Below are 22,814 nucleotides of genomic sequence, written 5' to 3'. Positions count from 1 at the left end.
TTCCCCTATTTCTTATTTCAGTTTCATGACATATATATTAACATGTTAATACTAGTCTATACCCTAATTATCTTTTAGGCCTCAAGGGTTTCTTTACGATATTTTTCATTTATCTACTAAACGGAATATAAAACTTTTGCTTCATCATCCATCCAATCACATAAAAATCAACGATTTACGAATATTATATATATGAAACATTGCTATATTTCTACGTTCAAATATTAATTTCTTTTTTTTGTTGAAAAAATACTTATTTCTTTGTTGAGAAATATTTAATCTCCCCCACAACGTGATGTTCATAATCTTTCTTTTTTTTTTTTTTTTTTTTTCATAATCTTTCTTTTTGTGATCTTTCATTCGAGTGTGCACTGCATTCTAGTTTGTTTTCTTTGTTCTTTTTTGGGTTTGTATTTATATGTTAGAGTGAATTACGGGAAATTTGGGCTAAGATCATGGTGAAAATAACTATTGGTTTCATTCAAAAGAAAGAAAAAACAATTATTATTACCACGATCAGGACCAATATTCACAAGGAGATATTGCCACGATCCACATTATTCGAACACACAATTATTAATCACATGAATTTAGTAAACAAAAAACCAACATTGTGTTGGCTCAGTAATAAATTTTGCAGGTAGAGATATTGGGTTCGACGTTTGTTGGGCGGGATCTCTTCTCCAAAAGAAATGAATTTAACCTGGTGTGGATCCCACCTCTAAAAGATGTAGAGCATTCGCGCTTGAATTTTCAGATATTCAAAAGAAAAACCATACAAACTCCAGAACTTGTGGAAGCTCCTTTGATCCATTGGTTGACCAAAAGTTCATTAATGCTTCTACACCAGAGGTCTGGGGTTCGTATCCCAGATACTGCGATTTATTAATAAATTTACAGATTATTGAAAACAAGTGTGCAGGAGATCTCCAGTGATGTACAATTATAGCCGTTCGCCAGGATTCTACACAGAGAAAGAAGTGTCCAAGAAGAACGAGGTGAAGGAGATGAGCATGAAGAAGGAGGTGAAAGAGGTGTGAATCTAATAAAAATCAGAAGAAATTGTCCGTTGTAGAATCGTCTATGTAACAGTTCTCATAATTTACAATAAATAATAAATCCAAATGACAAAAAAAAAATCATACAAACTCACACATTAATTATTGGGGAAATTGGAAAAAAAGGATATCTACTAAAATTTTTGTCCATATATACCTTTTTGGTGAAATTGTCACTTTGGACCAAACTACCCCTACACCCTATTTTAAGCATTTTTAAAAATAATTAATCACAAGAATAGGTAGATATACAAAAGTAGAGATGATTTGAAGTGAAAATTTTTAGATTTGATTGGAAAAAAATTGATTTTTTGATAGATAAAGTTTCTTCTAATTTTGTTAGAACATGTTTTCTAGAGTTTTGCGAAAGTCAGAGTGTGTATTCTACATTTTTATACATGTTCTACAAATTTTAGACTAGTTTTCTGTTCTAAAAATTTTAGAAGTCCGAAAATCATATATCTAAAATATTTAGAACATGCATTCTACGCTCTACTCTATGTTCTAAATCTTTTTGAATACCTATTCTACTAATTACTACATCTTGTGCCATCGTTAGAATTTGTAATTTTCTTTTAGAATGTAAATTCTACTATATTGTAGATTTGGTTTTCTGAAAATTTTAGAATTTTCTAAATATAGAAAGTAAATTTTCAGAAAAGGAAAGTAAATATTTATTATAGATTACGTTTTAAATGGATATTAATTGTTTAGATTATGATCTACATAATTCAGAAATCGTTATCTATATTTTTTAGAAAAAGTTAAAACCAAAACGTTTCTAAACCCTAAGCTAAGCCATCACCAGGCCCGGTCCTTGGATATTTGGGGCCTCAAGCATATTTCAATAATATAATTTTTTATTTAAAACTATTGTTAAAAATTTAAACAAAAACTGTAGAAGACGAGATTCGAACTCAAGACTTGACACTAACTTATTAACTACATAACCACTAGGCTAAGCAAGTTTCTTTGTAATGTGGCCCTAAAACTTTATTATATTTTATGACCTAAAGCAGATGCTTTGCCTGCTTTATGGATGGGCCGGGCCTGGCCATCACTTTCGATTTCAAAATATATGTAATTAACCAACTAGCCCAAAACAACTTAAACTGTGTTACAACATTTTCAATACAGTTAATTCCACATATTATCTCCTAAATAATGAAATCTTAAAACTTACAATCCAACATAAATAGAAAAAGAGAGGTTCAATTAACACTAAAAATGGAAAATATTATATCAAGAAGGACGATCTACCTAATTTACGATTGTTGATACTTGTTACTGACTTACTGTACCTAGTATTGTCAAATCTTGGAACCGTTCTTGTTCTTGAAGCATTAGGATTAGCTCTAACATGACCCACCATTGAAACCGGAAGTGCTTCTTCTTCATAAGCTCTCCTCTCCATCTCCTCTCTCATCGTTTTCTTCTCCCCTTTCACTACCATCGCCACCACCAATAACCGTAACAGAAACGCTCCAATCATTGACCCAATTACACTCCCAACCGCTAATCTCCCTCCGCCACCGTCATTCACCGCCGGAGATGACGGCGGCGTTACCAACGTACTACCACGACCACTACTATCATGAGCTCTAATCACCAGCACATAATGCCCTTGTCTTGTTCCCAAGAAAACGGAGGCTGAAACTTGCTCCCTAAACGTTATGTTACCGTTACTTGTGAAGCAAGCACACAAGAGAGATGAGTTCTTCGTGTTAGGTTTAGGGCTCCCACTTGCCACGCTACTCAAGAACTTGATCAAAATAGAGTTTTGTTCCGTGCCCATTATGTTAATCTCATAAGGATTCACAGCCACACCATACGGGTTTGAATTGTAAGCCAATAAACCAAGAACCGGAGACACGAGCCCGTAATTATAACCGGTTTTGACTTTTTAGATTTCTATTTAATTTTTGTAAATAAATTAGGAAGTTTTATTTTTTAAATCAATTTTGAATTAATTTTGAGAGAAAATGATGGTAAAGTTGGGTTTTGATTTTTTTAAAAACCTATTTGACTAATTTACCAAAATAAGGTATATTTGGACAAAAATTTTAGTAGATATCTTATATATCCAATTTTCCCATTATTATTCAACTTTATATTCTTACCAAAAAAAAAAATTATTCAACTTTATAACAATAAAAACCCACACAATTGCCACGATTCACATAATTCGCACATACAATTATTATTTATTAATCAAATGAATTTTTAAAAAAGTACAATTTACCCACACAGTTAATAAACGGTATAACAATGACCTTGGGAGACTTTTATTCTAGTACGAGTTTACGACTTTCCTTAGCTTACACCAATTCCCAAATTTATACGTGGGTTCGAACCACGGGTTCCTTCTCTTCTTAATTGGCCGGAGATGGAGCCAGTGGCAACAACCGTTGAGGGGACCGTCGCCGACGTTGACAACAACAACAACACATGAAACAAATAAGCCAACCTATAAATCGAACAAGTTGGATTAAAAGTATTAAAACAGGAAATATGACCCAAAATCCCACATATATCAGTAGTATATCACGAATTATCTGATCATCGGACTGAACCAGCACGATGGTGAAGAAGAACGCCGCCGATATACAAAGAACCGCCACTACCATAAATGTTACGAGGATCGCCATTATCATTCGGTTCCTATATATAGAATTATGTCATCATATACGTATACAAGTGTCTTTTAATTTATCCTAAAACCAAACAATTCTCACTAATTATTCTGAGTGTACGAAAACTCCATTAGATAACTATGATCTATGTCATCAACTTTTCATAGTTTTAAATTCTAATCAAATAGCCATCGAGTTAGTATTTTACCAATCAGACCAGTTTTGTTGAATTAGTTTTTAGTCAACCATTGGGCACTATTGTGCCGACATAGTTGGTATACTTAAACCAAAAGTCAACACCTAAATCTCAATTTACATGACCATTTTTAGTCCTCGCTTTTCCGTTATATCTTGTCAAACACAAAAGTTACATTAAAATTCCAGACTTAACATACAATTAACAAGTTCTTAAAAAAAAAAAAAAACATACAAACAAGTTATTATAATTTACATACTAAGCAGCCGTGTTATATGAATTTGCACATATAATTTATTTATTGGTACCTTAGTCGTATACCGCTGATGACAAGGAGAATGAGACTCATTGAGGCAGAAAACGACACTGTACTGCTAATAACCATCCCAAGATAGGCTATACGCTTTGAACTCTCATACTCCAATACCGCAGTTCCTGCTTTTCCTTTACAAACCGGTGCGGTTCCGGTTTGATTTCCGAAAGAACAATTGTCACTTTGCCATACGCCACCAGGAGGATTAACCATAACTTGAAAGCTCATACCAGCTATAACCGTAGCTGTAACCATAAGATTCCCTCTAGTTTTCTCTAACCAATCGCCTTGATGTTTTAGATACTTTACGAACCACTCTGATGATGATTCTTCGTGTCGATGACCTTCTTGACCGTTGATCTCCATGATTTTAAACGATGAAAGTTTTACAAAAGAGTTTTACTTCTTAAAATTTTATATATAACTTCTCTCTTTGTCGAGATTATAAAGGGAAAAAAGGAAGGAGAGTTGTTTTTATGGAAAGGAGATGGAAATTTCTGGCGAAAGTCTATTTTGAACAACTATATTTGTTGATCATGGGATTAAAATGGCCTTCTCTTTGAGAACTACTATATGATAAGGTTGCATCTTCACTATATGATTCTGATCAAGTCAACGATAGCGACATTAGGGAAGAAGCGTCGTCGTGTGTAATTAAATATAGAATTCTAGGTTTTTAGGTTTAGTAGAATGAGATTATTACGGATTTTGCCCTTTTTTATAATGGCGTTTATGGATTTTGCCCTTTTTTGAATAATTTATGGATTTTGCCATTTTCTAACACTTAAAAATGTACGTATTTATGATTTTTTTTGCAAAAATACGTACATTATACCAAATACTAAACCCTAAGAACAACTAGAACTGACTAAACCCAAATATAACGAATGAAACGCATGTTAAATCATATTTTTGGAGCCTAAAAAAGGGCAAAATCTATAAATTATTCAAAAAAGACAAAATCCATAAATACCATTATAAAAAAGGGCAAAATCCGTAATTAATTCTTAGTAGAATCACAATACATTAACATACCTCAAATTTGACTTTTGGTTCAACGGTCTTATCTTTCATAGTACTACATCTGTCATTGAGTCTAATGAATTATACAACTTGCGATAAAAAAAAAAGAGTTAAAGATATATAGCGGATAAAGAACAGTCGTTGCATACCATTCAACATACCAAAAGTTGAACATTCGTTAATTTTGGAACAGTGAAATAATAGTGCAATACAAATATTCTTTTTTAACATAATAGTAGATTAAACTACTACCAATGTAACGATCTAGTGGTTAAATATATATACTGGCCATGTTAATTAATCGATTGTATAGATCAATTTTCATGTATCCACTAGGCTCTCTTATGCTCAACTATTATAAAAGTTTTAAGTGGCATAAGAAAACTGTGCTCGATTTTTATTTATGAAAACCCTTTAACAAAAAAAACTGTGCTCGATCGCACCACGATTATTCTTCTTAAAAGAAAAATTAAAAATCCATATGTTACTCATATAATATTATACTAAATGATTGATACGTCAGCTTAAATATGTATCTGGGTGAGGACTGAGGTGGGTAACAAAATAAAATAAAATATTACGCATCATTTGTTTTGTTGCTTCAGATTGTATATGTATTTTTTTTTTCCAAAATGTGTTTTTTTTTATTGATATATACTTTCGTACTACAGCATTCCAACAATGGAAAAACCATTTTGGAGATTCATTAAATAATACATAAGGGCATACACAATGAGACAAGTGGAAGAATGTGTGTTAGTGGTAATTTATTATTAAAATAATGTAAGAGGTTAAGTTTAGAAATAAAGAAAAAGATTAACCGAAATCGTTGTCAAGCTTAAAGCTGCTGTCTTTATTCATCGCAACCACTCACAAGAAGACACGTGAGATAACACCCGAGTGTTATCACACACCCGGATTCAGTCTCCAAACGCACTATTCCTTTATTTTTGATTTTTTTATTACTCACACCCCTCTAAAAATTATCCTACTATGTATGGTCTAAGAAACTAAGCCTATAGCATCTCCAATGGTGCTCTATATCATGCTCCAAACTCTATATTTGGAACAAAATCACTCCAATGGTGCTCTATATCTTGCTCTAAAAATAGAGAGATGAATAGTATTGTTTCATTCATCCCTCTATTTTTAGAGCACAACTTTTTTATTTACAAAGTACTCCTTCAATTTTCAAATAGTATCATTTTATACCTAAACAAAATTATATAACTAAATTATATACATACATAATTTTATATTAAAATCATAGTTACTAAATAAATTGAAATTTAAAAATATAACAATAACATATATTAAATTAGAAAATAATGCAAACACAAATGATAAACTAAAAGTACATAAACAAAATTAAACATGATAATCGAAGATGAGCGTGATCTTAATGCACCAATTGAAGTTGAAAGAGACGATCCACCTCCAAATGTCGAAATAGCGGATGATGAAAGTACTCGATTTCAAGAATTTCTTGCTCGATATCAACAAATCAAAGACAAAGAAGCTCATTTTTCACTTCGAAATGCCTTAGTAGATCATTTGTGGGAGAAGTACACTAATGATGATGTTTAAATAAAAATATATTGATCTTTTGATCTTCCATTTATGTGTTGTAATAAAATTTAAATTTTAATAATATGGTTTTATTAGATATTTATGTCAAAATAAACTAAGTGGATAAAATTTGTAAACTTTGAAAATAAAGAACTATATGAATAATTAAAACAAAATATTAAAATAGAATATTTATTTTAGAGCAAAAAATAGAACCAACTATTGGAGCAAACCTCTGCTCTATGTTTAGAGCACTCCAAATTTAGAGCAAAAAATAAAGCTAACGATTGGAGATGGTTCTTTATTAATGATTTTAGCAACCACGAAAGAAACAGATCAATTTACAGAAAGAGGCCAACAGAAATTTCAATAAAAATTAAAATACTAAAAAGAGCAAAACCGAATCTCTCACTTAACCCTCGTCCCAGAAACACTTTATACTTAACGCTCGACCTGACGAAGCTATGAGTACAATCCAGCCAACCCGAAACTTCTGAAAAAGCCTCAACCACAGATATCCCAAAACTCGAAGAACAAAGTCACTAGTTGCTCCTCTCGGTATGAACTGACTTAGCAACTGATGTACTATTACGCACCAACTTACTTAAAACTACAACAAATATCAAACAAACGTATAAAAACTTAATAACTAAGCAAAACACGTGTTTCATAAAGAAACACATGTAAGCAGCCCACAAAGTGCCATAACCAAGACGACACGTGTTGTTCTCGTCCACGATGGGAGAATGGTCACCGGAGAATTTTTTGGCTAGTCGTATCTCCGGTATCCGCCGCCGTAGATACTCCATCACCTTCTAAGCCGACACCTTAGCACCAACAAAGTCCGTCAAAGGAAACTCCTTCACGGACAAGCATATTGAAATTAAACGTCTATGCTAGCAAGCAGGGCCAGCGCAGAGGGCAAACTACCGAAGCCACCGATTAGGGCCTCAAAATTTGGGCCTTTTTACCTAAAAATTTGTTAAATTTTCTTAGGGAAAATTGGATATAAAGGATATCTACTACAAAATTTGTCCATATATCCCTTTTTTTTTTAGATTGGTCATATAGGTTTTTTCACAATTCAAAACCCAAATTTACCCTCATTTTATTTAAATCCATTTTTGGTTTTCTTATATATTTTTCTTATGTAGATGCTTAAGTATCTCATTTGGAAACATTGTAATATACAAATGGATTATTAGTTAAAGTAAGTACGTAGGCATCTACGTTCTTCTTCCTCCACAGCCATTCTCCCTCTGGCAATTGAAGAAAGATGCAGCCACAGGGAGACCTAGATTGTAGATCTCAGCAAACTCATGAGTGTTGAACTATTGGTGCACCCCGGATGCATAAACCGTTTGTCTTCCGAGTTGCCGAAACAATACCAACACAATACGGTGAATTCCCGAGGGTGGACGTGGACTCTCGTAGCAGACCACCTCATTACCTGATAAATAATCATAAATACACGTATTAGCCCTACATTAATAAAAGGTATTTTTATCGCTTATTTTATATAGATTAAATCTTTGTTGGTTGTAACGGACATATAAAGCAGACTATATAAACCGCTTTAGGTTTGTGATAACATGGAACATACTAATATATCTTCATAAAATTATGTTTTGCAATTAATCGATTTCTTTATAGAAAATTAGGATCTCAGTAAAATACTTTAAAAATTAAACTATACTTCAAATTTGACAATTGTCAGCTTGGTAACTAAGCTCATAATCTCGTGTAGGACATTAAGTTAAACTTAACAATGCATTTAAATTGTTGCATAACATGCATAACAATTATTTCTTTTATTATTATTATTTTTTTCATACATAACATTTATTATTGCAAACTTATATCAAAAGATAAAAAGGTTCATATTGAGATCTCCACTCCTTCTTGTCATACAATCTTCACACATCACTCCTTAAGTAGATATACATCGAGAAACTAAGACACAAATCGTTGAAGGAAAAAGAAAAAATTTGAAGGAAAAACGTAGGGTATAGCAAAAAAATCGAAAGTGGTGGCTTAGCTTAGAGTTTAGAAAACGTTTTAGGTTTTAATCTTAGTCTAAAAACCGTAGACAACAACTTCTACATCTTTAGATCGTAATCTAAACAATTAATATTCATTTAAATCGTAATCTAAAAAAAATATTTTGTTTCCTTTTCTGAAGATTTACTTTCTATATTTAGAGAATTCTAAAAATTTCAGAAAATCAAATCTGCAGTACCGTAGAATTTACATTCTAAACTCAGATTACAATTTCTAACGATGGCAGACGATGTAGAAATTATTAAAACGTCTATTCTAAAATATTTAGAACATAGAGAAAAACGTAGAATGCATGTTCTAAATATTTTAGATTTATGATTTTTGGATTTCTAAAATTCTCAGAACAGAAATCTAGTCTGAAATAAGTAGAACATGTACAAAAATGCAGAATACACACTCTGAGTTTCGCAGAACTCTAGAAAATGTGTCCTACCAAAATTAGATAAAACTTTATCTATCAAAAAATCAACTTTTTAAAAACCAAATCTAAAAAATTTCACTTCAAATCACCTCTACTCTTGTATATCTACATGTTTTTTTGATTATTTTTTTAAAAAAACATTTAAATTAGGGTGTAGGGGTAAAATCGTCCAAACTGACAATCTCACAAAAAAGGTATATATGGACAAATTTTTAAGTAGATATCCTTTATTTCCAATTTTCCCATTTTCTTATATACAATAATTTTTGTAAGACTTTTTAAAAATATTGTGGACTTTTAGAGACGACTACAACATTCTTTTTAATGGTAAAAATCTGATTTAAAAGATTTTTTTTTATAGGTTTTAATTTTGTTTAGGACACCTAAATTTACCGGGCCGGCACTGCTAGCAAGTAGAGGTTGGAGTCTGGGCTGCCGCTGGTAGCATGCCTGAATTTTCTCCTCTTCAAAAGCATCCCGTGATGCTTTAAACCAAAACTGAAAATTTATTCCAGCACCAATTTGGAAAGAAACAACATCGGAGGTTTAACGATACACGAGAAACAGTGAAGAAGATGGAGCGAAAGACGTCGATGCATTGTACAACTTGTACTCAGGCGAAAGCCAGTCATGACGTCACCAAAGGGGCCGACGCAGACCGGAATCAAGCCGTCCATCGCCGCAAAAAGGAAACGGCAGATGACGGAAACAAAAGACGACCCAACCATCGCATAAGAAGCCGGTGGTTGTCGGACTGAAACCGATTTAACAATCGGACGGCAAAACATAAGAGTTTCTCTCTCTGAAAAATTTGAGAGAGAGAAACTCGATTTTTTTATTGTATATGTATCTTGGTAAGGTTTGACGACAAATAAAAAAATATGTATCCAAGTACACCAAATTCCACGCTAGCTAATTCGGACGTCACAAATTTTTGTAATCGAAAGAAAAGACAAAGTGTTAAAGAACCCCTAATCCAAGAATAACCAGTCCGATCTGATAGTAATGCTTGTTGATAGTGAAGCTACTTCTGAAACCTGTCCGATACACATTTAACCTGAAATATCTGTATATTTAATTTTAAAAAACGAATTAAAAATTTGGTCTACTTATTAGATCAAAATGTTACATTAGTTCCGGCATACAAACTTGGTCTAGAAATGATGGAATGGTTGAAAAAAATTAGAATCCATTACTAATTTTTTTTTTTTTTTTTTTTAAAGGTTATGTGGCCATAGCTTAAAATTTTGTTGTTTTGTGATGAACAAAATGCATTAAATCAAGTAAATTAGGAGCTTCCCAAACATCGTGTAGTTTTTTTCCTTCGGATGAACTACGTGTCGTTTTTGCTAAGAGAAAATGCCAGGGTTACCGTAGTTCGTAGACGTCATTATAACGGTGGGGATCTATTTAAACAAATTAAAAGTTTAGGGTCATAAACAAAACCATGTAAAGATTTTTTATAGAATCGGACAAATAACAAGGCGTCGGTGTTTTGTAATTTTCCGAAACATACTCACCCAAATTAGGGTTTTAGCATTTAGTGAGATTTCCCAGTACACAACATATCTTCTCTACATTGTCGCTGCTTCTTCGATAGACTAAACGAATCCAAAAGCTCAACAACCATGGAAGGCGAAGACAAGAATGAGCATAGAAACGAGGAAGAAGAAGAGTTCAATACACCACAACAACTAGAAAAGAAGCAAAGGAAAGGCAAAGAAATAGCATCGGAAACAGAGGATCAAAACGAAGAAGACAAGAGAATTACTCTCAAAGTCACTCAAGTCTCCGAGAGACCCGATAGAATCTCTCCGATCGTCGCCTACTTCTCTACAGGATACGATCCTTGTAAGGTAGATCCAGAAACAGGCAAGAGAGTTCATGAAACTCCCAAAGTTACTGTTTATAAGCATAAGGATGATTCGAAGAAGAGGATTCAGGTTGTGGTTAGTCCTCCAGGCGCAAGAGTTGAGTTCGTCGGAACTAATTACACCGGCGAGCAAGCTGCTATGCAGACGAATACCTATAGAGTTGGTGTTTTCAATAGAGAGGCTAAGACTTTGAGGATTCTTCCTGTTGCTCACAATAAGGTATTTCTTCTGTTACCTCGTTTCGATTTTGGTGGTTTGAATTAGTGGGAATGTTTTGAATAGAGAAGAAATGATTTTTGAGAGTTTGAGTTTGGTTTGTGTTATATAAGAATGTAGATTTGAAGGTTTGGGTTTTTACTTGCAGATAATCAGATTGGAGCCTAAAGTTAAAGCTCAAGAAACAGTTGAGGAAGAAGCTTCAGGAAGTGCGGTTGTTGAAGAACTTGGCAAACTTACCACAGGAGAACGCGACCGTTATAATACAAAGAAGGCTGTTACTCGGGTATGTTACATCTTTTCGATGCGTAGACTTGTTTCCTACAGTATCTGTCTTATTGGTATCATTGCACATATAAGCTGTAATATTCATAGCATTAGTGTAGACCCTTGCTTGCATCTCATTAGTACCTATATGGGATGCAATACTAAGTATATGTACTGATTATATTTGAGAGGATTGTTATATGTCTAAATGGGAATGTGTGTCTCTATGCAGGACAAGAAGAAGCGTGCCTTAAATATGGGAGATGATGCCGAGACTCAGAAGTTCCTTGACGGGAAACTTGGTGAGTTAGATGTTAACACAGCTGCTCTTGAAAGCACCAGTTCTACTGTTGCACGCAACATTCCTCCTTATGATGCCGCTGCGACGACAGCAAAGGAAGCTTATCCCTTAGAAAAGATCATTGAAAAGGGCGAGTGGAGTTTCCTTGAAGATATTTACTGGCTTCTGGAACAGGGAACTGAAGCAGCAACTGATGCTTACCCTGTATTTGTTCGCAACAGATTGTTCAAGTTGCGTGATATCAAGGTAAAATTTTGACTATTTCTTGGAAGTTTACATATACATGGTAACTCTGACACGCGAAATATCATGTTGGCTTGCACCAGTTTCGCCGTTTGCTATTTGTTTGCTCTAATCAAAGAGATTCTGAACTTGTTGATAGTCAATTTGATTGTCATATTTATCTACTGCTCAGAAAATTCTTTATGTATGTCTGTCATTTTGTTGTATATGCAGGACGATATGAAAAAGCAGACGGTCTCTGGTGCGTTAACGCTTCTCACCCATCTGGTTAAGTTCAAGGACAGAAACTCAATGAATGGTTTCGATTCCGCTAAAAACCACAAGATGCCAGACATCTTCCGTAGGAAATTTCAGAGCATGTTCAAGGATTCTGAATCAGAGAGGATACCTGTTGACAAGGCCAACCTTCTGATAAGCTACGTTCTTGTGTTATCCCTTCATGTGGATAATTTCAAGACCGATCCAGAAGACATAGCAAAAGATCTGAGGATAAGCACAGTTGAGCTGAGGAAACATTTTCAACAGCTTGGCTGCAAATTCGTGAAGCAGAATTCAACTTGGGTTGCGACCTTACCGACTCCTCTCAATTTCCCGGAGGTTAACCGGAGGCGGAAGACACGAAAGTGATGGAGAAGATTTTGTTCTATCTTTACATATTTACTGGTAGTTTATAGACATCTGTTTCTTTGGTTTAATGATATTACTTTTGACGATTTGTTGACATAATTTTTCTTATTAGTATTTGGAGACTTCTGTCTCTTTGGTTTAATGATATGATGTTTTGGCATTTTAGGAAGCAAACTGTTCTAAGTCCATGATGGTGAACTAATAGGCATTTTATTTTGAAGAAAGAGGTATTTTATTGGAGGTGATTAACAAAATAAGTAAATGCGTTTTATTTTGCCAACCCATGATGAACAAGCATTAAGCCAAAAATCCAGTTCACAGAAAAATTGTTGGATTCCTGATTTTATTTTGAGACAAAAATATGTCAACTCAATGATATAAAGAATATCAAAACACGCAACTTTAAAGGCCATTGCCTAGTGCTAAAGGGATCAAATCCGGTGAAAATGTTGTGGCAAAGAAATTTGAGGTCAGAAGACTCTTATGAGTTTAGCTTTGATGTGTGTGTGCGTCTGCATTTTACAGCAACATAGATTCTGGGGTCTCGATGTATCCCTTGAATGCTTTCAGCCACTCGGCTCCAATTGCACCTGCACAGGAAGATGACTTGTTAGACGTTTTCGATGAGATGCTGATTAAATAATGGTGTAGGAATGAGAGGCGGATTCTGTACCATCTATTACACGGTGGTCACAGCTTAGTGTTACAGACATGTATGAAGCAACGTTGTATTGGTCAGGACCAGCACCGGGAACAACTCTCTTTTCAGCTATTTTGTGATTCAGACACCAACACTACAATAAGTTACGGGGAAGAAACGTCAATGGATAAAGTGGATGAGTATGCTAAGGGCTTACCGGATCCGATTGCTAGAATGGCGGCTTGAGGTGGATTGATGACGGCACAGAACTGTTTGATGCCAAATGGTCCTCCCAGGTTGGAGACTGTGAATGTTCCTCCCTGTCAGAAGAAACAGTTTGAGGTGATTTGCTTTCGGAGCAGAGCATTATTAGCGAGCATTGACCGAATTCTAGACTAACCTCATAATCTTCCGGCTTCAAGCTATTTTCTTTTGCTTTTTGAGCCAAGAATCGCACCTCTTCTCCTATTGCGGACAGTCCTTTCTTATCCGCGTCCTGGAATCAAGCAATTTGATAACTTGAGTTTTTCAGAAATATCAAGTTCCTGCAGAGGAAGGTTAATAACTGTATTGAGAGCTCCCTCACCTTGACCACAGGAACGTAGAGCCCATTTTCTGTTTGTACAGCGACATTGATGTTCACATTTTTAAATCTGTACATAAAAAGAGAAAAATAAGAACCAAGAAACTATATGGTTTGCAAAGTTTCCATGAACCTCTGAAGCAGAATCTGTACTTACTGGCGGATGTATTCGTCTGTCCATGAACTATTGCACTGAGGAACTTTTCGAAGAGCCAGTGCAGCAGCCTGCAATTTCGAAAAAGAAAAGGTTTCATAATGGAGAACAGATAAGGAGATTTAATTTAGACTTGCAAGAAAAGAAGTACAATGCACCTTAATAACAAGATCATTCACAGATATCCGTTTCCCACCGGAAGCCTCTTGAAATGAATTGAGTTGACTCCTAAGACTGCGTATAAAAATAGCTGTGTCTAGCATCCACTGACCTAATCAAAATACATTATCTGAAATTTAATACTTACCCCATCATTTTGTCAACACATGTATCCACGGTCAAGTAGTAGTGAGGAATAGTTTGCTTTGAGAATGCCAAACGTGAGGCTGTGACCTGTCAAATTTTTACAATTAACAAATTTCGAAATTCTTGGATTATAGTACAAAACAGAGAGATATATGGTCGAGGTAATCTAGAAATACCACAAGCAATCAAGATATAAGGTTGTATAGGTATTTACCTTTCGTATCTGAGTGTGAGGTATGTCAACATAGTCCAGAGCTGGAACCTTAGAATCCACTTGCTTGGAAGGTCTGGCAGTAGTTTCTTTACTGCCTGAAGCTGTACCATAGGAAGATGTATTAGGAGACAAGGATGACGTAAATTCTGTAAAGAGATGCAAGAGAGACCGGGGAAAATGTAAGGAGAGGGAAGAGCCAAGGATTTATGATACCTAAGAAATCTTCGACATCAGCCTTCACTATCCGTCCTTCAGGACCTGTGCCTTTAATGCTTGAGAGAGGTACCTAATGTTTTTGAAGGAAAAGTAGAAAAAAAATTAGAGCATGGAGATCAAACATGAGCTTTACTAATATTTTTCGTGTGGAAACTAACATTATTATCTTCAGCCAACTTTCTTGCAAGAGGACTGGCAAAAATACGATCTTCTGAAGGAGCCGAGCTTGGCTTAGATATCTTGGCTTCAGGAGCACTGGCTGGCTTCTCTACCTTCTCTTCCTTTGGTGGGGAAGGAGCTGGTTTTGCTTCAGGCGCAGCGGGACCAGTACCGGATGAGGGTGTGTAATCTTTAAACTTTTGAATATCCTCTTCATCTTCAACTGTGATAGCAATCACCTAGTTGGACAAAAAAAAAGGGACCATTTTTATGTGATTCTACAAATGAAGATAAAGATCTTTGTCATTTTTATTGCATATTCATTGATCTTCAACTAAAGGGAGCGTAGGGCTCACAGTCAAGTACTTTATGAGAACCCATTATATAATTAACAAGTCTTCAAAAGCCAGAAACTCGCATACCTCCCCAACTTGAATTTCTTTTGCCCCCTCCTCCTTTACTATCTTGGCGAGAAAACCCTCTTCCATGCATTCCATTTCGACTGTTGCTTTGTCCTAAAATATTTAGATTGAGATTAGTGTTATATTCTTGGCATAAGAATCAAAACAAGAAGAGATTCAATCTAGATTTAACATTACAGTTTCAACTTCACAAAGCACTTCACCAGGAGCAACTTTATCACCCTCTTTCTTCAGCCACCTGGCAATGTTACCCTGAAGTTTCAACAGATATCTTTAATAGAATGATAAAAAAATAAACAATGTTAATTATAGTAAGGAGGTACTCAGAGGTACATGCCTCAGTCATTGTTGGCGAAAGAGAAGGCATTCCAATCTCTTGATGAGGAGGAAGATCTGAAACAAATTTTTAAAAGTTCTCGGTAAAACAAACCATTTAGGAATGCATATACACAGAGACAGAAATATGATGGCCGCAAAAGGCACAATAACCAAGTCAGATGCTAGTTATTCCAGTTACCATTAATATTTAACACAGTTGCACAATCTTGTTATGCGGTACACAAAATTGTCATAATAGAAATTCTGTGATAAACCCCTTATAAGTCGTTAACCAGCTACATAGCTAGCATATACAAGGCATGACCTTTTTCTAGAAATAGGTTGAAATATGATCTGAGAAAAATAGTATCAGAAAGCTGGTTTTCTCTACACATTATAATTTAAGTCAAAGAAGATGTCTATAAGAGCAAGCTGGAAGTTACAAGAGTTAAAAATAAACTCTGGATGAAGAACTAACTACCTGAACTGGATGAAAATCCTCTCACTGATCGCATCTGGGAGCTGAAGCAAGAAAAGAAGCTTACAGTTAGGATAGAAGTATTCATATAGGAAGGTAACAAGAAGTATGCACATTGGTATATGGATTACATACCTTATAAGTTCTTTAAATAGTTTTGGTCCTGCCATTGTGCTGCTTAGTTTCGTGCTCGTTGTTGAAATACCACTAAGCATTGTTACCTATATAATGCAGCTAATGACATTACGGCCAAAAAAACACAGACGATAATGCTACTAAGCATAGACGAGAAAGGAAACTGAGCAGCAGGGACTTACATTGCCAGTAACACATTTTGAAATTCTCTCTACAGAGGAATAATTCAGGCGGGCCTTGAAGATATCTGAAGACCAAAAAAAATAAAGAAAATGCTTAAGCGAGAAGCATAACATATACTCAAAACCTATCAACTTTCAATTATTTAAAGCAGGAACGTTATTATTATGTTCTTCATGATACAGAGATCGAGGGAAAACGATGTGAAAGTCAAACTTGAACTATTCAGCCCCGAGTACTGTGGGGTGCTTGTTACCATATCAAATAAAAGAAACAACTACACAGCTGGATACATTCCTATATAAAATGAACTGTAAGGATAGCAATGACGAGGACAGTAAAAGCTATCTGAATTACCTTCTTTTCCAATGAGAGAGGGCTGGGTACTGTTGGAGAAACAGCGGACTGCCACAGCATGGTCACGCCGCAGTAAGGCAGAAACATGTTTCAACTGGTCAGAAACACACAAGAACCGTCAAAATAGTGTTACAAATATATTTAAACAACATACAATTACTCTGCTGTAAAAAGTAGAGTCTTCTTGTACTAATAAAATGAACATATAGCTGATACCAGAATTGCCAATCATAAAGCGAAGCTACTAACATTAATCACAAGGAGGTCACTAAAGCTCTCAATGGCAACTGCAGAATTGCCCATGATTAAATAAATTAAAATACCAAATTTGCGTGACTTAATGCATAATTAGATCAAGTCAAAACCGGAACACGAAACTCATTTCAGAAAAAAAATTTGATTGGCAGAGCAAATCACATAAAAACGAATGCATAAACTCAGTTTTACAAAGATCAAAGAACTAAAAAGATCAAAAATGGTAGTAAAGCCATACAAAAAAATGAAAATTTGAGAAAGAGAAACCTTTTTGGAATGATTGATGATACGAGAAGCCATTGCTGTGCAATCGGAGCTGCGAATGAAAATAAAAAATGGTGAGAATGTTGTTAGGGTTTTTCCCTTGGCTAGAATTTTCAGAGTCAGCAAAAAATATCAGAGATCGAGATCGATAATTCGATAATTTGACTTGTACTCAATCCAATTTTGAAACAGTAAATCTGTAGATGGAAGATAGGATTCGATCTAGAACTCACCAAGAGACGAAGAACGCCAAATCGCAGCCTAGAGAGTGAAGGATCACTTGGAAGAAGCTGGGATTTGATGATGATAATTTTGTGTTTGATATTTTTGATTAGGTTTTTCAGAAATGGCAAAATGCTGCCTTACATGTACCAACAAATTGTTGTACCATAAACCGATATAAAAGTAATTAAACCGGCTAATTAAAGCTTCTTCCTCTCACAAATTTCGGTTTGTTCCTTTCTTTTTTTTCCACGTCTCTGTTATTTAGATTGGGCCCTATTACTATATTCTCTGAGCTTTTGCGTCTCACCAAAAGACAGAGATCAGCAGGTGCGTGCGATAGTGATTACGTAGATATCTAATGAACGGCGGGGATTAGTCAAACTTTGTTAATGGGCCTAATTCTTGGCCCATCTGAATCTTCAATGCTTCCAACAGAACAAAAGAAAGACACACTTCATTCAGTTTCTGATCAAACTGTTAATCGGTTCATCAATGATGACGATGAAGATAGCAACTTGATGCTTCATCATATTGGTCACCTTCTTATTACTCAGTGTGTTTTGCTTCGTTTCAAGGATTCTTGATATCACTTGTAAATGCATTGGATGTGGAACAATTACCTGATTAAACATTCAACATAGAGAAATAGATGTATTAAATAAGTTAAGCTATTTTCAGATAATACTTTGTTTATCGTTCACTTTATTTTTGTAATATTCACTTTGTGATTGGGAAAAATGCTTTGTTATAACGTCAAAAAGCATCAAAAGTTGCAGGAGGAAGAAAGCTTTGGAAAAGAAAAAATAAAATAGTGAAGAATCTTTTATTTGCTAGGCACAGAATAATGAAGAATTTCTGTTCCTAATTTCCCACTAGATATTTTTTATTTTTGCCAAAACGAAGTTAAGACATGAGCTAAGTGTTACAAATCCTTGTCCGAGCCAAAAGAGTAAAAAGAAAGGAAATAAAGGGGTAAAACCGGAAATACAAAAAAGAAAAGGAGAAGATTTCCAAAGGAGAAAACCCTAAAGACGGAGTATATAAACAAGTAACGCGTTTCCTCTCAGCCTCTTTCGGATTTTCCTATCAGTCTCTCACAATCTTCGCTCTTCTCTTTTATCTCTCTCTCTCTCAACGCGGTTCAGATCCGAGTTTGGGAGATTCAAGCTCCCTGAAAAAAGCCCTTTACTTTCGCTTACCAATCTCTCTCAACTTTGCTCCAGGTTTGCATCGAATCTGTTCTCTCTTTGTAACTTTTTCGATTCATGATTTGTCTCTTTACTTTTTGATGGTTCTGATTCGTTTTTTTGCGTTTTCCGATAGATTTGGTTCGAACTTTGTTGAGTTGGTTTGAAAGTTTTAATTTTTCGTTACTTCTAGATCGTGTTTATCGTTACCCTGATTTTTGTTCTCTTTATTAGATTCTGAGCTGCTGATGATGACGATTATTTATCTTAGGATCTACCCATCTTAAGAATCTGTAGATTTGTTGATGTGTTTGTACAAGATTTTGGTACCGCTAGGTTCGATTTCGAAGACTTAAGACTGTTTTTTATGATCTCAACACTCACTGTGTTTTGTCTGGTTGAATTTGGAGAAATAGGTTGAGTGGTGTCTATAAATAATGGATAACCATATGTGCCTTTATACATTTTCTCCGCACATCATCTGAGACAGATATTAATGCTTGTTTTCCTCTCTTTATGGACTTCGAGTTTGGCTTTCTTGTCACATTCCTTCTTGGCAATCATATTATTAACGAAATCAAATCGATGTTTTCACTCTTCTTTCGTTATGATGTCTGATTGTTTTTGTTCTGTTTATGTAGTCATGGCGGGATCTGCACCAGAAGGCACACAGTTTGATGCACGTCAGTTTGATCAGAAACTGAATGAAGTGTGAGTCTTTTCTTCTGTTTTCATCACCTTTTCTTTCTTGAGTGTGTTCTTTGTGCATGCTCTAGTTGTTAATTGTCTTGTATGGATACAGACTTGAGGGACAAGATGAGTTCTTCACATCTTATGATGAGGTTCATGAGAGCTTTGATGCCATGGGTCTGCAAGAGAACCTTCTCAGGGGTATTTATGCTTATGGTATGTGTAGGAGAACTCTAGTAGCTATCTTTTGTGATTTATGTCTTACTTTAAAACATAATCTCATGTGTTCTTATGTGTTTCTTAGGTTTTGAGAAGCCTTCTGCTATTCAGCAAAGAGGAATTGTCCCCTTTTGCAAAGGTCTTGATGTGATTCAGCAGGCCCAGTCTGGTACTGGGAAAACAGCGACTTTCTGCTCTGGTGTCTTGCAGCAGCTGGACTTCTCCCTTGTCCAGTGTCAGGCTTTGGTTCTAGCTCCAACTAGAGAGCTTGCTCAGCAAATTGAGAAGGTCATGAGGGCCCTCGGTGATTACCTTGGTGTCAAGGTTCACGCCTGTGTTGGTGGAACCAGTGTCCGTGAGGATCAGCGTATCCTCCAAGCTGGTGTCCATGTTGTTGTTGGAACTCCAGGACGTGTCTTTGACATGTTGAAGAGGCAGTCTCTCCGTGCTGACAACATCAAGATGTTTGTTCTTGATGAAGCTGATGAAATGCTCTCCCGTGGTTTCAAGGACCAGGTTTGCCTATATTTCTTAAGTGTGTTAATTCCATTCTCCTTGTGGTTAAACTCTAATCTCACTGGTTTCTGTGATTTTTTCAGATCTATGACATATTCCAGCTTCTCCCACCAAAGATCCAAGTTGGTGTGTTCTCCGCAACAATGCCACCAGAAGCTCTTGAGATCACAAGGAAGTTCATGAGCAAGCCAGTGAGAATCTTGGTGAAGCGTGATGAGCTTACCCTTGAAGGTATCAAGCAGTTCTATGTCAATGTCGAGAAAGAAGAGTGGAAGCTCGAGACACTCTGTGATCTCTACGAGACTCTGGCCATCACTCAGAGTGTCATCTTCGTTAACACCAGGCGTAAGGTTGATTGGCTCACAGACAAAATGAGAAGCCGTGACCACACAGTCTCAGCAACTCACGGAGACATGGACCAGAACACCAGAGACATCATCATGAGAGAGTTCAGGTCTGGTTCCTCCCGTGTTCTCATCACCACTGACCTCTTGGCTCGTGGTATTGATGTCCAACAAGTCTCTCTGGTTATCAACTTCGATCTCCCAACTCAGCCAGAGAACTACCTCCACCGTATCGGAAGAAGTGGAAGGTTCGGGAGAAAGGGTGTGGCGATCAATTTTGTGACCCACGATGATGAGAGGATGCTGTTTGATATTCAGAAGTTCTATAACGTGGTTGTCGAAGAGCTGCCTTCGAACGTGGCCGATCTGCTGTGAAGGGAGAAAAGAAGTCCGTTGCTGTGTTTGCTGCCGTACTAGTATCACCGGAGAAGAAAGGTTTTCTTGTTTTGCAAGGCACTCTTTGATCTGATTTTGACCCCGTCGTCTCTCTCTATCTCCTCTTATCAGCGATACCTTTCTTAGTTGTTTTTCTCTCCTCTCTCCCATCATCTACGAACATATCTCTCTTTCTGAACATTTTTATTTTTATTTTTAAATCATATGGAGTATTTATTTCTTCTCTATTTTTATTTTCGGCTTTGTCGTTTGTCTTTGATTTTTGTATCAATCAAATCTTTCCATAAAAGTTTGGTTTTGCAACTTTTTTTCATATGTAATGTCAACTCAAAATGGGTTTAATAGTATCAAACGGGTTATAAAACTCAAAATGGGTTTGGCTCGTAAATAACTTTAATGTCGACGTTAGATCTTTTCCATGCCATCAATTAAGGATGCATTGGCATACACTCTCTCACCCGATACATTAACGACAAATCTACTGATGAAAAGTCTGTTCCGACACGGTGACGAACTCGCTTTATCTTTCGTTTTTCATGCATCTTCTTCTTTTATTTCTAGCCTTGTGGAAAATAAATAGTATTTCTAAAAGTTTTATGTACTACATTTTCTTTTTCTGAAAAGAAGTATATTCAAATTTTCTAGATGTTGATTCAATGATTCCGAGTCAAGCCTATACCACCGACAAGGGTTTCTCACTTTTATAATTTCAAAGTGTAATTATTGGTCTGAAGTTCTGCAAAGTTTCTTCACGAAAACACGAAAAGAACATTTATTAATTAATTTTATTGGACATTTTAATTAAAGTAGTTTCCTGTGATAAATTTACTGGTTTGGACAATCCACGTGCCTATTTGAAATAGTTGGGAAAGCATCACAAAGCATCACATCCACACAAAACCTAACCATCATAAATCATAAGAAAAAGAAACAAAACATGAAAAGTCTAGTGATTCATACCAATTTTACGTATTAATTTTCTTTCTAATATAAGTTCCAAGTTGAATAACTACTTAATTCTTTTGAAGAAAAAAAAGAGGGGAAAAAAACATAAGTAGGTCCACATGACAATTGTAAATTAATTTCCAAAAAGATACCTTTAATTATTTGGAAAATAAATATATATATTTTTTAATTTCCTTTTATAAAACTTTATTTTAAAGAGTATCAATATTCAATCCATTAAAAACAGAAAGACGACGACGACGACTCTTCTTCGTTCAGACCAAAACTCTCAAAATCAGCCATGGAGAATTATTACAAAGAAATGGAACCGCCATCTGCTGGGAACCGCCGAGACGCAGTGAAAGGTTACAGCGGGAGCTTCGACGATTCAGCCGGCGATCAGAGCCAAACGAACGATTACCAGTTAAAGATAAAGAAAAGCAAAAGCGTTCCAAACGCGGATCGTGCGGCGTCTAGAAGCTGGAGTTTCAGCGATCCAGAATCGCGGAGGAAGAGAAGAGTCGCTGGCTACAAAGTTTATTCCGTTGAACAGAAGATGAAGGGATCCATTCGTAAGAGCTTCAAGTGGTTCAAAGACATTATCGGTATTTCTTGATATATTTTTATTTATTTTCTCTGAATTTTTACTTAAAGAACTCTTCTTCATGCTATGAGAGTTAAATATCTGTCACAAATACAGGAAACACAAACTGATATTTTCTTTTCTCTTGCAACTATATCAAGGTTATATATAGAGTCTTTGATTCTTGAATGAGACAGATAATGAATGAAATCAGTTTTCATATCTA

At 35.5% G+C, this 22,814-nt stretch overlaps 6 protein-coding genes across 6 annotated transcripts; 3 read left to right on the top strand and 3 right to left on the bottom strand.

Moving 5' to 3' along the window:
• Positions 1-2,295: 2,295 nt before the first annotated feature.
• Positions 2,296-3,251, bottom strand: LOC110229867. The gene is made up of 2 exons (XM_021030930.1): positions 3,239-3,251; positions 2,296-2,957 (listed from the first exon to the last, which is right to left on the bottom strand). Exons 1-2 carry the CDS (start codon positions 3,249-3,251, stop codon positions 2,296-2,298), a joined length of 675 nt encoding a protein of 224 aa, XP_020886589.1.
• Positions 3,182-4,730, bottom strand: LOC9318928. The gene is made up of 2 exons (XM_002882816.2): positions 4,196-4,730; positions 3,182-3,719 (listed from the first exon to the last, which is right to left on the bottom strand). Exons 1-2 carry the CDS (start codon positions 4,564-4,566, stop codon positions 3,431-3,433), a joined length of 660 nt encoding a protein of 219 aa, XP_002882862.1. The 5' UTR covers positions 4,567-4,730; the 3' UTR covers positions 3,182-3,430.
• A 5,997-nt stretch (positions 4,731-10,727) lies between these two features.
• LOC9318927 (DNA-directed RNA polymerase I subunit rpa49) lies at positions 10,728-12,962 on the top strand. The gene is made up of 4 exons (XM_002884952.2): positions 10,728-11,367; positions 11,513-11,650; positions 11,864-12,178; positions 12,389-12,962. Exons 1-4 carry the CDS (start codon positions 10,903-10,905, stop codon positions 12,800-12,802), a joined length of 1,332 nt encoding a protein of 443 aa, XP_002884998.1. The 5' UTR covers positions 10,728-10,902; the 3' UTR covers positions 12,803-12,962.
• An 85-nt stretch (positions 12,963-13,047) lies between these two features.
• On the bottom strand, positions 13,048-17,845 carry LOC9321064 (dihydrolipoyllysine-residue acetyltransferase component 2 of pyruvate dehydrogenase complex, mitochondrial). The gene is made up of 20 exons (XM_021033134.1): positions 17,717-17,845; positions 17,487-17,535; positions 16,965-17,058; positions 16,610-16,674; positions 16,428-16,513; positions 16,296-16,336; positions 15,834-15,889; positions 15,674-15,748; positions 15,497-15,589; positions 15,074-15,313; positions 14,913-14,985; positions 14,700-14,800; positions 14,487-14,572; positions 14,338-14,413; positions 14,183-14,250; positions 14,029-14,095; positions 13,843-13,938; positions 13,660-13,762; positions 13,476-13,571; positions 13,048-13,392 (listed from the first exon to the last, which is right to left on the bottom strand). The coding sequence occupies exons 2-20, from the start codon at positions 17,517-17,519 to the stop codon at positions 13,322-13,324; spliced, it is 1,620 nt and encodes a 539-aa protein (XP_020888793.1). The 5' UTR covers positions 17,520-17,535; positions 17,717-17,845; the 3' UTR covers positions 13,048-13,321.
• A 931-nt stretch (positions 17,846-18,776) lies between these two features.
• LOC9321063 (eukaryotic initiation factor 4A-1) lies at positions 18,777-21,363 on the top strand. The gene is made up of 5 exons (XM_002884951.2): positions 18,777-18,931; positions 19,537-19,606; positions 19,698-19,801; positions 19,890-20,320; positions 20,404-21,363. Exons 2-5 carry the CDS (start codon positions 19,539-19,541, stop codon positions 21,037-21,039), a joined length of 1,239 nt encoding a protein of 412 aa, XP_002884997.1. The 5' UTR covers positions 18,777-18,931; positions 19,537-19,538; the 3' UTR covers positions 21,040-21,363.
• Positions 21,364-22,213: 850 nt separating this feature from the next.
• LOC9318926 lies at positions 22,214-22,812 on the top strand. The gene has a single exon (XM_021033036.1). The coding sequence runs from the start codon at positions 22,307-22,309 to the stop codon at positions 22,619-22,621; it is 315 nt and encodes a 104-aa protein (XP_020888695.1). The 5' UTR covers positions 22,214-22,306; the 3' UTR covers positions 22,622-22,812.
• The last annotated feature ends 2 nt before the right edge of the window (positions 22,813-22,814 follow it).

The sequence above is a fragment of the Arabidopsis lyrata genome, assembly GCF_000004255.2.
Source record: "Arabidopsis lyrata subsp. lyrata unplaced genomic scaffold ARALYscaffold_3, whole genome shotgun sequence".
Taxonomy (NCBI): domain Eukaryota; kingdom Viridiplantae; phylum Streptophyta; class Magnoliopsida; order Brassicales; family Brassicaceae; genus Arabidopsis; species Arabidopsis lyrata.
Note: the sequence above shows the minus strand (reverse complement) of the source record. Positions and strands in the feature narration are given on the sequence as shown.